The 13,662-nt window shown below is 49.2% G+C and overlaps 1 protein-coding gene across 4 annotated transcripts; it reads right to left on the bottom strand.

Annotated features, from left to right (window-relative positions):
* Nucleotides 1-2,049: 2,049 nt before the first annotated feature.
* Nucleotides 2,050-11,018, bottom strand: VGLL2 (vestigial like family member 2). 4 transcript variants are annotated; one of them, XM_070223687.1, is made up of 6 exons: nt 10,659-11,018; nt 10,376-10,558; nt 9,631-10,264; nt 7,051-7,336; nt 4,531-5,052; nt 2,050-3,250 (listed from the first exon to the last, which is right to left on the bottom strand). In XM_070223687.1, the coding sequence occupies exons 3-6, from the start codon at nt 9,709-9,711 to the stop codon at nt 3,210-3,212; spliced, it is 930 nt and encodes a 309-aa protein (XP_070079788.1). In that variant the 5' UTR covers nt 9,712-10,264; nt 10,376-10,558; nt 10,659-11,018; the 3' UTR covers nt 2,050-3,209. The 4 variants fall into 4 exon arrangements, with proteins under 4 accessions (XP_070079788.1, XP_023506739.1, XP_023506738.1 ...); XM_023650971.2 differs by having other exon boundaries at nt 7,051-7,363; nt 10,659-10,927; XM_023650970.2 differs by lacking the exons at nt 10,376-10,558; nt 10,659-11,018 and having other exon boundaries at nt 2,050-3,395; nt 7,051-7,363; nt 9,631-9,924.
* Between the last annotated feature and the right edge of the window lie 2,644 nt (nt 11,019-13,662).

Below are 13,662 nucleotides of genomic sequence, written 5' to 3'. Positions count from 1 at the left end.
TTCCCTTGAAGGTCCTTTTTTCAACTACTAGGTCCTTCTCTAATCTGCATGGTTTCATGAATATTAGCGAGACCGCTAGGGGAAATCACATTTTTCACAAATTGGTGGGCCTAAAGAATGTCAGTTAGGGCTCTTAATTCACCAAAGTTCTGTTTGATGCTCTTATTACATAGAACCAAGTCACTATAGTGCTTGTTGATCTTGCATTTCTACTTCGGGAATGTGTAACATGGAGGGAAACACTCTGCTCCATGTGTCCTCTGTGCCAGGCCGCTGCAGCCCTACTCAGCAGTCTGAACTATCTGTTTAGGACTGCCCCAAAGGCCAGTTCCAGTGAATGAGTCTCCTCACCAGCAACGTGATATTCAGGTCAGATGTGGCTAAGGAGAGAGGTTTCAGTAATCAGAACCTTGTGGCTGGGAAACTGCTCCCTGTGGGTTCAGCTCAGAGCTCTTGTGAGTGCTAAAGCACGTGGAGTGCAGGTAAAGAGCTTCTTCCGGTGGGGACTAGTTGGAAAAGATGTCTAGCAGAGAACGCATGCCTGTGCTTTCTTCTTCAACTACACACTCAGCGGCAAATTCTAAAAAGGGTGCTGGAACTTAGTGTATTTTATTTATGCTTGCATATACCAGTGATCCATGCCAATGGAACATGGATTAAAAAAATCCACAGAGAAGTCCAAAGTTAATTTTAGGTATTGCTTCAATGTCCAAACCTCAGGCCAAGTCTTACAAGACTTGGTTAGCTTGGGTGTGAAGAACTTCAGAGCAGTGAAGTATGTTAAATGCTGAAATGAGTTAAAAAGAGACGCAATAATTCCCTCCAGAAGAAGAGTGGAAATCTGCATCTGACCGGTCTACAGGTAGTGCCATTTGAGAGAGTCCGGACAATGTCCTAGGACAGCTCCTTTGAGACCTGGGATTCTGTAAAGTCTACAGTGTGTTGGTCTTTCCCCCTCTGTATTCATCTGTTGTGGAGGAGAAAGTAAGCCCAAAGGTGAACAGCCAAAGACAATCAGGAGTGCACAAGCAATTACTTGCAGTGGAGAACAGTGCAATCTCGGCGCCCGGGTGCCTGGGTTGGCATTCTAGCTCTGCTACTTACTCGCTACGTGACTGGGTGAATTATTTCTCCTCTGTAAGCCTCAGTTTTCTTGTAGATAAAAACGGGATCATCATAATAAATACCACCCAGAAATGTTGTGAGGCTTAAATGAATTAACCTATATATAAAGCCCTCAGACCAGTGTCTGGTGCATGATAAGCAATTACAATTAGTTATTACTACTGGTATTACATCTGGTGCAGTATGATAATATAGGACCTTCCACCTTAGCAAAACCAGTAATAGGTGCCTGTAATGATCACAATCTGCTTCATAGCTGCCAACATGATAGAAAGACGAGAGGGAACTCTGCTAAGCCATGCTCTGAGAATGGTTCCTTAATTCCTCCCAACTCTTGAGACTATTATCCAAGATAAATTATATTCGCCTCTCATGTTATAATGAAGGTCAAGATTTGAACTAATATTTTTATGCTGTAAATAGTCTACAAGGGCAATTTAAGCATACCACAAAATCTTTCGTGGGCACTTCAGGGAAAGAACACAAATAACTTTGGCAACAAAAGAAAATAAAAAGAGCATTAATTTTTTTCTTCCTAGTGGTAGGCTTGGTTTCTTAGCCTAACTTGTTAAAATAGAAAATAACCAATATTTCGATAATACTTTTTAACTGATGACTCTACTGTCAAGAGTCTAGAATTTACGAAGTAACAATAACTCTCTTCTGGAGAATAATAAATGTGTATTTGACCGACTGGTGTACAGGCAGTGCTTTCTGAACCATCTCTGCTTCTACTCGATAAACGCTAGCAAGTAAGCCCTGGGCTCCCATTGGCCATGACTTTCTCATCTGCAAAACAGAGAGGGGTACCTAACCTCTCATCTCCAGGGTTGATGAAAGGGGTTGACAGGTTTCAAAGCATGGCAAACATTTTGGAAAAATGCAAACATACATATAAAGTAATATTACTTAACTAACATCAGATCATACTACTATAAGTTATTTTATTTTGCTAGAGAAAACCTAAGACATTTATTTTCTTTTTATGAAATAACACAGTGATCTTGTAGTAAATAGACATCTTTAATGTTCGTTTCTTCTTCCTCATCACCTTGAGCTTTGCCCACACATAGACCCCTTCCCCTGTCCCAACACTAAAGTGACCCAATCATGACCATAGAGACTGAGAAAAATATTCGAGGTATTGGAGGCTCCATGGACATTTCTTCCCCTTGTGGTGATTCCTAGTTCTACTTCATGGAGACAGTTGGGGTCTCTTGTTGCTTTTTTCATTCATAGGAGGATAGAAGGAGGGACAGAATTTGTGGGAGAGAAGGCAGAGAAGGGTTTCTTCTTTCATCATAAAATGTTCCTTGTAAAAAATATGATATATACACACACACATATATATAAAATATATCCAGTGCAATTGCAATTGTTGTGCCAAACACTGGGAAGTGCCACCTTGGTCGATGTATTTCTGGAGTTTTAAACAGTTGTCCCACAACAGCTGCATTTCAGTAAGACTTGGGCAGGTGGCTCCAGATAAGCCACTTGCCACTCACATTCAGGCTGAGGCTTCCATGTTCACAGTCCAAAGGGAAAAGTGTGTCTTTGTGTCTGGAGTGGGTGTTGTAGGGAGGGAGTGGGCAGGAAGGGAGCTGGAGGCTACGAGGTGAGGAAGAAGGAATTAGCTTCTTTTGACTTCTCTACCACAGTCTTCGATGCAAAGACAAATACATTTTAAGTCTGAGGATATTGACAACAGTAGTGCTATGATCACACTACTTCATGAAGTAATTCACATCAGCATAAAAAATATTCACACTAAAAAGTCTTTTTCTTTCCCTCTTTCCAAGAAAACTTATGACATCATATCACCGAAGTGATCTCACCACAGATATTTCCAGTGGTTCGCCCAAAAGTCGTTAAACATAATTCAGTCTTTGGATCTGCTCTTTCGCCAGAAGGAATTACTCTTAGATGAAATTTCTGTCGATGTGTGTTTTGGTTTTCCCAGTACATGGAGAAGTTTGAAGTCTCTGCCTTCCCCCATGTCCTCATCCATGGAGTGAGAGGCAGAGATGCTGAGCCTCCTTGGCTGGTCAGAAGGGAAAGGGGAGGGGAAACCCTGGGTCAGCGGATCAGCTCAGGAGAGATGTTCCACAGAGGGAGTAGCGACGAGCTGCAAACCAAGATCAGAAGCTGTTACAAACCCACTCGATTTCAGCTTTGAGTGTCACCAATTGCGCTACGCAGAGACCTACAGGGAAGAAGGTGGGCTGTCTAAAACCAGTACAAATCCTTGCTTTTGTCCTGGGGTTGCAAACCTGAAAACAGAGAGAAAATAAAAGAGAGAGAGAGAGGGAGAGAAGAGAAAGAGAGAAGGAGAGAGAAGGGGTTGGGGGAGGGAAGGCACAAGATAGTTAAGGAAAGAGAAAGACAAACACCACTGTTTTATTGTGAAAGTCACAGAATTCATCTAAAGGGCATGAATGAAATAAAAAACAAAGCAAACAGAAATGTCAAATCTTCACTTGAGCCAAGGGAGAATGGGCAAACCTACCAGCCAATGAGTGCATTTATAATAGAACTATTTTTTTTCATTTGCCCTAAAAATAAAGCAAGCAAGAATAAACCCTTATTTGAATGTACCTTTCAAATTCAACTCGTTAAGTCAGAGACTTATCTTCAAAATAATATTCTTCCTAAGTTTTACGTTTTTAAGAAACCTATTTAATTTGACAATTAAGTCGATAATAGAGTCATATTTTTCTTTCCTTATACTTGTCATTAGGTGACAAGGCCCCCTCCTCCTCAAGCTGTAGAGGATTTTAAACCACACTCTTTGCAGGTACTCCAGATCAGCGCTGTCCAATAAAAACACAATGGGAAACACAGGAGTAATTCTAAATTTTCTAGCAGCCTCGTTGAAAAAAAGTAAAAAGAAACAAGTGAGAATCTTAGTACGTAATGTATTTTATTTAACCCAATATATTCGATATGCAACATGCTGAAAATATTTCAGCATGCAATCAAAATAAAAATATTAGTGAGATGAATTTTACATTCTTGTTTTGTACAAAGTTTTGAAATCCAGTGTGTATTATACACTGTATTCCAGAACATCCCAATTCGGCCGCCACATTTCAAGTGCTCAACCGATACATGTGGCTAGTGGCTACGTGATTGAACAGCGCAGAGCTAGAACCTTTGCAACAAACGTTATTTTAAAAAATCCTCTGTAAAATTCACCAGCCAGCTTAGGGCAGGGTCCTGCTTTCTCATTCTGCCCACACTCATGGCACAGGGTCATGTGTCTGCTGCAACACAACCCTGGCACGTAGATCTTCGGGTCACAGGGGTTTCCAAGGAGAACTAGGGGCGTCCGGGACTCAGCCCAAGGTCGTCGGGCACAGGGCAGAAGGGATCCGGGGAGGCCAAGCTCCTCCCTCTCCCGCTTACCTGAATCCACGCTGAGGCCCAGACCCTGGGCCACGTCCCCCGCGGGGCTCGCGAAAGGTCCCCCGGGCGCGGCCCACGCGCCGCCGGAGGGCTCACTCTTGGCTGAGAGCTCGCAGGGTGGGCTGCCGGGCGCGGGCGCCGGGGCTGGCGCGAGGCGGGCCGGGCGCCCCGAGGCGGCGGGCATCAGCAGCGGCCCGTAGCGCGGGTCGAAGTGCGGCGCGTAGACCTCGTGCACGGCTGCGGGCCGCGGGTAGGCGGCGGCCTGGGCGCCAAGGGCGCCGCCCAGCGCGTAGGGGTGGTGTGGATGCGCGTGGTGCGGGTGCGCGTGGGGCCAGGGCTCGGCCGCGCCCTGGTGCAGGTGGCCGTGCAGCGCGGCCGGCGAGTAGGGGTCAGCGGCGGCGAAGGGCAGCTCTGAGTGCGCGGCGGCCAGCGGGCTGCCCAGCGGCGCGGGCACCGGCGCCTGGTACGCGCTGTTCCAGAAGGAGGCGGGGAAGCTGCGCTGGCTCATCGGGAAGGAGCCGTCTGGAGGCCGGCGAGGCGGAGGGCAGGAAAGGAAGAGAGGAGCATGTCACCGCAGGGAGACGGGGTGCTGACCCCACACGGCAGGAGAGCTGAGCGCGCCGGGCGCGCAGGCCGCGGCGGGGAGCGCACGGGCAGCCTGGCCCCTGGGGTGGCGCCTTTCTAAGCGGGCTGCAGCCTGTGGATGCGAGGTCGAGGCACAGCAAAATCGGGGCAGCCCCTTGGGGAGGAAGGCCGCTGCCTCGGATTTTGCAGACGCGTCTCCAGTGCGGGAGACAGGCTGGGAGAGGAAGAGCGGAGAGACACCCCACCCCAGCCCTAGTTTTGGGGGCGCAGGGAGCTCCCGGGCGAATGCGGGCCGAGATGCCGCGGCAGCCGCAGGGCAGACACGGCCTCCCTTTTCCCAGACCGCAGCCTTCTCCTCAAGCTAAAGATGCCTCTTCCCACTCTTGGTCGGCCGCCTAGCGATCTCACTACCGCCTCTCGCGTTTCAGTCTCCCTTGCTCCAGAAAATGTGCCCCTCCAAGGCCTCTGATAGACTGGAAGTCCATCGACATATTTCAAAGTCTTGCTATTATTAGCCTCCTTTCTAGAAACCTTCTTTCAAATATATCTTTTTCCAAGATCTCAAGCAAAAGAGTAAACTAGACATATTCAAAGGGCAGCTGTATTATTTACATAGAGGGACACGAAGGGACAAGTCTTTAAGTTGTAATTAATAAACTTCCTGTACTAAAGCAGACGCCAGGAATAATAATTATTACTGTATCGCTGTTGACCCCTAGTGCCTGGAAGCATTTTAAGCGAACAGCATTTAGATCAAATTTGTTGCCTTTAGTGGGGAGGGAAAGAAAGACATTTAATTCAGGGGATTTACAGAGCACATCCTCCACGGAAGGCATCTGCACCACACACTAGAAAATAAAAAATGCTTCAACAATGCATTCGAAAGCAGTGAACTGTCTTCCTGTCAAAATAGGCAACTGGAGAATAAAAAGAATGTTGTGTATTCAAAACTAATGTTTTTTGGATCTTGTCTAGGCAAGGCTTGCACAAACGGTCAGACTCTTAAGAAAAAATGGGTAGGTGAGGGTTGTCATTTCCCTCCCAATGTAATATTTGTTTCCCGTTATACAACAAAGTTCTCATTTCTCAGCTTGGTGAGAAACTTTACCAAGTAGTTACCCTCACCTCGTCTCGGAAATAAAAGGAGGTTGAGATTTCAGAACAGAAGGGAGATTTAGTTGACTCGTCCAAGAAATCATTGTCCCAGGCAAGGTAAAGCGATGTGTTGTGAGAAACACAGAACAGTAAAGAGGGGGTGTGTTTAAGGAAAACCCTTAGAGATGGCTCAGCTGTGCCTAAGCTCTTATTTCTTCATTACTTTAGTTGCTTATTGAGAGACATTTTCTGCTTCAAGATTTCCCAAGCAACCGAAATCTGGCAAAAGGCATAGGTAGGTTATAGGAGACGTTCTTGAGCACATTTTACTTGCAGCAGGATCTAGGACTTTTTCCTCTGGGCAAATGTTCAGAAACTGGTGAAAGAGGGCGCTTTAAGTTTTGGTTGAAATCCTGTTCCCCCCCTCTGGCTGGGAGAGTGCTGGAAACCTCACATTTCCACAGCTCATTGACAGACATTTTTCTGTTTTGTCTCGTAGTCATCTCCAGCAATAGTTAAGAAGGCAAGTATTATTCTAATTTTAGAGGCCAGTAAATAGAGTGACCTCAAAGAGGTTAAGAGACTTGCCCAAGGTCATACTGCTATGAAGTGGTAGAGCCAATGCACAAACCCAGGCCCCTCAGTTCCATGGGTAGGTCACTGCTCTGCTCTGCTTCTTCAAGGAGACGTCTTATGCCTGGACCTATTTCTTTACCGTCCCCTCGTCACCTTTTCTCTGACACCTAGTATTCTTTTAGCGGCATCTCCTCAAGTCCCTGTGGGAGGGCCCCAGGCTAAAGGGCTCTCTATCCACCCTTGCCAGTAGGACCCCAAACTCACCCCTCCAGGGCCCGGAGGTCCTCGGTGCTTTGCTGCTTGTACAGCTTGGGGAATAGCTGCTAGGCTGGCTCAGGGCCCTGCTGAAGTGCTCGTCCACCACGGAGCTGATGTCCCCCTGGAAATAGGTGAAGAGGACGCACCGGGAGTTGATGTACTCTGCCTCTGGTGGGCGCTCTTTCTCCGGGCTGCCTTCTTCTTCTTTTATACTGGCCGGAGTTTGGCTGGAAAAGGAGGAGCTGCCGCTGCCGCTGCTGTTGCTGGGGCTGGCGTTGCACTCCTGGGCTTCCTGCATTTTGGAGTAATAGGCTAGTTTCTGCTCAAACAGAGAAACAATAGTCAATTTCAAAAGAGACGGCAATTTGGATTCAGACTGCACTTCCTTATCCGGATCCCTAAGGTATCCAGGGGGCAACTGGCCTCAGTGCCTAAGCCCTGTGCTCAATAACGTGGGCTGCACAGTCAGCGGCCTCCTTAACCTGCAGCCAAACAAGGATGGGCTTCCTGGGAGGCAGATTGCCCTTCTTGGTGCCTGTGTCTTCCCAGAATTGCTGCCAGGCCACAGGGAAAGTTCTCTGAAGGTGTCAGGGTGAAGGTCCTGGAAGATGCCTAAGCAGCCAGGTTATGAGCTGAGTTTGACCACAGAGCCAGGCCTGGGGTAGATATATTTTTAAAATCAGGCTCCAAGGCAAAGGGCACCCAAGTCCAGTTAGGGCCTGACTGTTCTGTGCCTGAGAATCTGGGGCAGACTCACAAGATGCAGTATTAAGCATCTTCATGATGGAACTGGAAAATGCCAAAATCCACTCCCCACCACCAGGATGGAAAGAAAGAACTGTGGCAGAAGGTTTGAAATAGTTTCACTTAGGAAAGAATCATACGGGGAAAAAATGTTGAATAACATCACGACATGGATCATTTTAATAAATGCAAACTATTTGATCACCCATAAAGTGTCCGTTTAAAAGTCTATCTCAGTTTTTAAAGAGATCTTCCTCTGAGTAAAGAAAAACCAGTGGGCTGTGAGCATTTCTATGGTCACCATCTCTATGCACATTGAGGAAACAAGTGATAAAAAGGAGAAGAAGATCTTGGCTGTGAGGTTGGCTAAATTGACTGATAGTGATTTAAAAAACCAATTGGAGTGCTGAAAACATTTTCTTAGAAATGAGCAATGCACGGAAATGCAATGTTAAAGCATTATGCAGGCAGAGACGGCCTCAAAGGGGGGCCCTGAACAGAGATCTTAATGCAATAAATTGGTCCAGGGTAAGGGAGGAGAAAGGACCAAACAGACAAAAACCAAATCCTCTTTCATCTTCGCAATAGTCCCAGCCTGGGAAGGAGCTCATCTCAGACACTGAATATTTATTTAGCAATATCACCACTTCCACCACATTCCCACTTGGCTTACAATGAGGGACTCTGGTGATTCCTAAAATTAACCTTGAGATGAAACAAACTTCTGGTTGGAAAGTTTAAAAATGGAGAGGAGGAGGGGGAAAAAAGCAAAACTCAAAACCTACCCATTCCATCACTAATTCATCAAGGCATTTTCCAATAGACATTCTGAATTTGCAAGCAAAATTGGCACAAGCAAGGACTCAGCTTTGGGATATATTTCAATTTCCCCGAAGCAGGAGTCCAAGCCCTCACTTTGCGACCTGCTGGGGACTCCTAAGGCCCCAGGTGTATGTTCTTGTTCTCTTCCTGGACTACCATCCTCAGTTTCTAGTACATCAGCTGAAGAAACAGAAAGAAAAATTGGTCGACCAGATGCAGCCCGCAGAAAAGAGAGAATAGAATAACTACAGAAAACTTGAAGCGTTTGCAGAACCGGGGTTAAGTGGTCTTCTTAAAAGTGGGTTTGTTGAAGGAAGGACAGCGCGATTCAGTTACGCTCAAGAAAGCGAAATATTATCTATGAAGCTCGCCTCTGCTGGGTTGGGTCAATCGAATCACAATAATACTCCCCAGAACTTTAAAAAGCAAAGATTACAAAACCAATGCGTTCGTGCGGTTCTCTTTGAAACGAATTCTCTGGGTCTGGAATTAAATTGGCCTGATCGCCTGAGAATTGAAGCGGAAGAAAAATTATGCCTTAGATAATAAGCTTGCAGGGATGACAACGCGGGTCTTTGCATCTCAGACAGAAAGAGAGACAGGCCTTCGCTTTTGTATTGTTGTCACTCTCACCTTTGGGACCTAAGTTTTATTTTCCCTGCGTGAGCTTTGCTCGCATCTCCCCGCACCCGCACCGGGCTCGGAAGAATCTGGAGTCCGACTGACTCTAAGGAAACAATCCAGCCCGCGCGATCCTCGTCTGATTAGTCCCAGCAAGACCTGAGCACGCATTAGCAGGGCTTAGCTGCCTTCCCGAGAGAGCAAACGGGCAAGCTAAAGGGGTTAGCTCAACCCACTGGGTGGCAGCGGCGGCAATCCCCGCATCCGGGCGGCGCCCGCCGCTGGTCGGACGCCCGGGACCCGCGCGGAGGCGCCGCGGACCTCGGGGTACAGGCTGTGCTTCCGGAAGCTGGGGCGCGCCACGCGTCTCCGAGGCCCCGGCCGGGAAGAGACACGTACCTGGTGGTACGGGGTGTAGGCGGCTGCGAAGTAAGGCTGGGGAGGACCGTAGACTTGGTACATAACATCCAGACAGCTCATGGCTCCCCGCAGCGGAGACGGTTAAGGGTTTTATTATCAACTCTCGATCGGCGGAGCGCCGGGATGCTACATGGGCGGCGCTTGGACCCCAGCTCCCGAGTTAACGGCGGTGGAGCGAAGGGCAGCGCGCTCCGCGGCTCGGGATCCCGCTTGCACGCTCCCCTCCCGCCCCTGCAATTCCAGTCCCCACCGCGCTCCGGGATAGAAGCGCCCGGGCTCCCGCTAGTGGGCATTTAAACCCCACGCCAGGCGGGCGTGCTGACGCCACTCCCGGGCCGCGGTTGGGGAGGGTGAAGGGGGAGGGGGAACGGGGAAGGTTGGGGGACGGTGGGGGACAGTGGGGGACGGTGGCGGACAGTGGGGGACGGGAGGGGACGGTGGGGGGCGGGGACCAGGGGGAGGCAATGGATGAGCAAGGGACAAGCGCCCGAGGGGCTGGCGCTGTTTCACCGGGCTCCTCTGCGGCGAGCTTGTGACCGAGGCTGCGGCGAACTGCGCGGCCCCGAGCTTGAGCCCTTGGGCTTCGCACGGTGAATTGTAGGGATTTCCCAGGCTAAAGCAGGAGAGAAGGGGGAGGAAGAGAATGGGGGCTCGTACACTTGGAGAGATAGAGAAAGTTCATGCGTGGTGGGGAAAGGTGTTTGCGGGAGAGCCCCGGCCTCACACTGGCGAGTTGAGCGCGTGCGTCTGGGGGGTGGCGTGGCGGGAGAGATTCTGTGCTCTCGACTCCTGGCGACGTGCCGGGAGAGACTGCGCTGGCCCCAGGAATCCCCTAGAAGATCCGGGTCGTCACAGACAGGATGTCAGAGGAGTCCGGGGACTGCTCCCGGGCGCGGAGGAGCTCCCTCTGCGGGAAAAGTAGACGTGGCTGAAGCCTGTGCCCGCTGCCCTGCTCCACCTCCTTTGCGCCTCCTCCGACCGGGTCCACCTGCGGCCAGCTCCCTCACCTCAATTCCACTCTCTGGGGCCGGTCCCTTCTGGCCCTCTAGAATCCATTCCCGCTCCTTTCTGTGTGATGTCCTCCTCCCGAACCCGCTGGGTCCGCGTTGTTCACGCCCCGCCTCTGGCTCCTCCCGGTGCGAGCTGCTTTCGAGGAGTCCAGGAGGCCTTACCCTGCCTCGGGCCGCCCCGGGTCTCCTTGGCCGGCGTCCTTTAAAGTTTCGGTAACTTTCGGGGACAGGACTCCTTGGCTGCGAGAGCAATCATCCTAGGAACTGCGGGGAGGTCGGAGAGGGCCTTCGCTGCCTCTTCAGCCCTTGATACAGCAGCTGCGATTTTCTGTTTCGTTTTAGAGCTAGGTGAAAGAGGATGCGCTTCAATGTGAAACATGCATCTCGGTTCTCTTTCCCGCCCTGAGAACTCTCGTGGCTCGGACCTGCTTCCTGCGACGCTCTCCATCCTTCCGGCGGTGTGGGGGTACAGCGGAGTCCTCTGTCGTACGACTTTAGGATGGGTCAGGCGGCGGAAGGGGCGTTAGGGGAATAGTGGTGGGCCAGACTTGGCGGGCTGGCCTGGGGGTGGGAGGCGGGGGCCGAGGCTGGGAACATTGAGAGCCCAGACCCAAGGAAGAGGCAGTGTAGATTGCTGACGCAAGCGAACTCTAGTTATTCCCCAGTTTAAACGCAACAAAAAGTCTAACATCGATTCTCAGGCTATCAAAGTGGGAACAAATGCACCCTTAAAGATATATTTGTTTTCAAAATTTGAATATTTTAAGCCAAAGTGTTTCCGGGTTGAATTTTTGGTTTTGCCCGAATTGTAAATGAGTAATGGCTTCACGTCTCCAATTCGGTTTATAAATAGCCCTCCTGAGCGATTAGAGAGTTTCTTTAATTAACTATGATGTAATTTATTTTAAAGAAAATTAAAAAAAATAAAGACACTTAGTCCAGTGTTAGGCGAGCCTCTTTTTAGGGGCCGGGCTGCCGTGTGGCTGAGCTCGGCAGGCTGCTGGAGCCTCCGAGGATTTAGGCGCACAGGTGAAGCAGAACGTCCTTCCCACCCCTACTCCAACCCTGCCTCCCCCCCCACCCCCCGCCCGGGAGTTTTGGAGAAGGGCCACAACCGCTTATCTGTATATCCTCTGGGGCAAAAGAGTGAACCGTCACCCAGAGAGCCACAATACGCCCTCTTGGGCGTGGGGAGTGGGTGTTCAAGTCTCAGCCTCGCTCGCCCCCGCGGGGCACTCCAGCTGGTGGGGGCCACTCCGCCCTGCCAGGCGCCAGGACCTGGATCGGCCTTGCCCGGCCTGTGCGCCCGGGGTCAGGACTAAGGACACCGCAGGAGCCGGAGTGCCCAAGCAGCCACCGCGCCCCGGAGAGATCGCTGCCAGTAGACGCGGCCACCGCGGGTCACACTCCTTCCTTTCGCGCAGGTCCCGCTGTCCATCCTTGGACGCAGAAGTTCTTCTTTGGCTTCCTCCAGTTAGGGTATCTCTGGGCCGGAGCACCTGTCGCTGGAGCATCTGTCGCGGCGCGCGCTCCATCCCGCTCAGCCCAGCCTCGGCAGCGTGACAGGTGGCCCGCAAAACAGCGTGGGGAGAGCGACGGAGGCGAGCAGCGGATCGCACGTCTAGCCAGCACTCGGAAGCTTGAGTTTAGTCCTCGCTCACTTCCCCGTAGCCAGCTCCTATGCCCTGTACCCGCTCATTTTGACATTTTTATTTGACTTTGGCCATAGGACTAGAAGAATTTGGATTTCCCCACAAATTTAGGAGAAAATAACGACAATTTCTCCGAATCCAGCAAGGCTCAGCAAAATGTTAATTATTTTTGAAAAGGATTTATAGGAGCAGCGATTTCCTACCTTTTGAACTAAGAAAATGAAAAGAATGTGATGCCAGTGCCTAAGGCTGGTTTCTGTCCACATTTCTCAATCTCCTCTTACTTGAAACAGTTTGTAAAAACCTCGATGAAGCTAAGAAAGGTACTGGCTGCACAGGAATTTAAAGGAAGTGAATATCAATCTCTAATTTAGGCAGGAAAACAGTCCCCTCTCCCCGCAAATCCAAGGTCAAGGAAGAAAAATAAACAGTCTGTGGTTTTAAAATATGCCCATAGATTGGAGCAAGTTGTCTTCTGTATATCTGAAAAGCTGTCATTTACACGAAGGTGGTATTTCTCCATCTGATGAGACAGCTTCTTGTTTCTATGCTGAAGTGGAAAGTAAAACACAGCTAAATTTAAACTCTTTGACTCTCCCAGCTATTCAAACCACCGGGACGTTAATACGTGAAAGAACACAAGTTTTAATTCAGAACCTTGGGAATGGGCTATAGAGGTGGGAGGAGAAAACTGGGGGAAAATTCTCTCACCTTTCTGCTTTCTCTCCCTCTCCCCCAGTTAATTTAGAAAAGTTAGACCAAACAGTTAAATGTCCCCGATCTTGGGTTCTGCGGACAAAAGTATCAACACCCCCAGAAAGATCAACTCTTACCGATTGCATCTAATCTTTTAACTTTCCAATTGGGTAAAGGGAATATCAAAACTCCTTTAGAAATGGATTCCACTTTATGAGAGCTTCCTGGCAGTATACTGAGCTGCCAGGAGCGAGTTTGCCATACGAAAATAAATTCCACCAAGTTTCCTTTTAGTATCTTGGTTCTAGTGTACAATTTTGGCAATATCTAGAACCGTGAAAATAAAAGCTGCCTTTATTCTCTTTTGAATGAATACATGTTTCAAGATAGCATCACAATGATATACTTTTTTCTTCAGAAGGACTGCCTCTCATTTTTTCTCAGCTAACTGACTTCATTACCTTCTGAATTCTTCTGTCCACCTCTGTCATCTTATTCTGAAAACTGCAAAGCAGTGGCTTTAAAGAAAGGATGTATGAATAAAACGAATTTGGAAAACTGATCTGCAGCCACCCTAGGTACTGCCTAGCCTGCAATTTATTTGGATCACTGATTGTTGGCATTTTATGTTTCCTTGTGTGGCCAGCCAAAGA

The sequence above is a fragment of the Equus caballus genome, chromosome 10 (assembly GCF_041296265.1).
Source record: "Equus caballus isolate H_3958 breed thoroughbred chromosome 10, TB-T2T, whole genome shotgun sequence".
NCBI classification, from domain to species: domain Eukaryota; kingdom Metazoa; phylum Chordata; class Mammalia; order Perissodactyla; family Equidae; genus Equus; species Equus caballus.
Note: the sequence above shows the minus strand (reverse complement) of the source record. Positions and strands in the feature narration are given on the sequence as shown.

Excerpts from the sequence above, each read along its gene's own strand:
- VGLL2 (XM_023650970.2), bottom strand. The coding sequence starts at position 9,711 with ATGAGCTGTCTGGATGTTATGTACCAAGTCTACGGTCCTCCCCAGCCT. Across the intron at positions 5,053-7,050 it reads GACCTCCGGGCCCTGGAGGG|ACGGCTCCTTCCCGATGAGC; the intron begins GTGAGTTTGGGG and ends GCCGGCCTCCAG. Across the intron at positions 3,396-4,530 it reads GGGCCTCAGCGTGGATTCAG|GTTTGCAACCCCAGGACAAA; the intron begins GTAAGCGGGAGA and ends CTCTGTTTTCAG.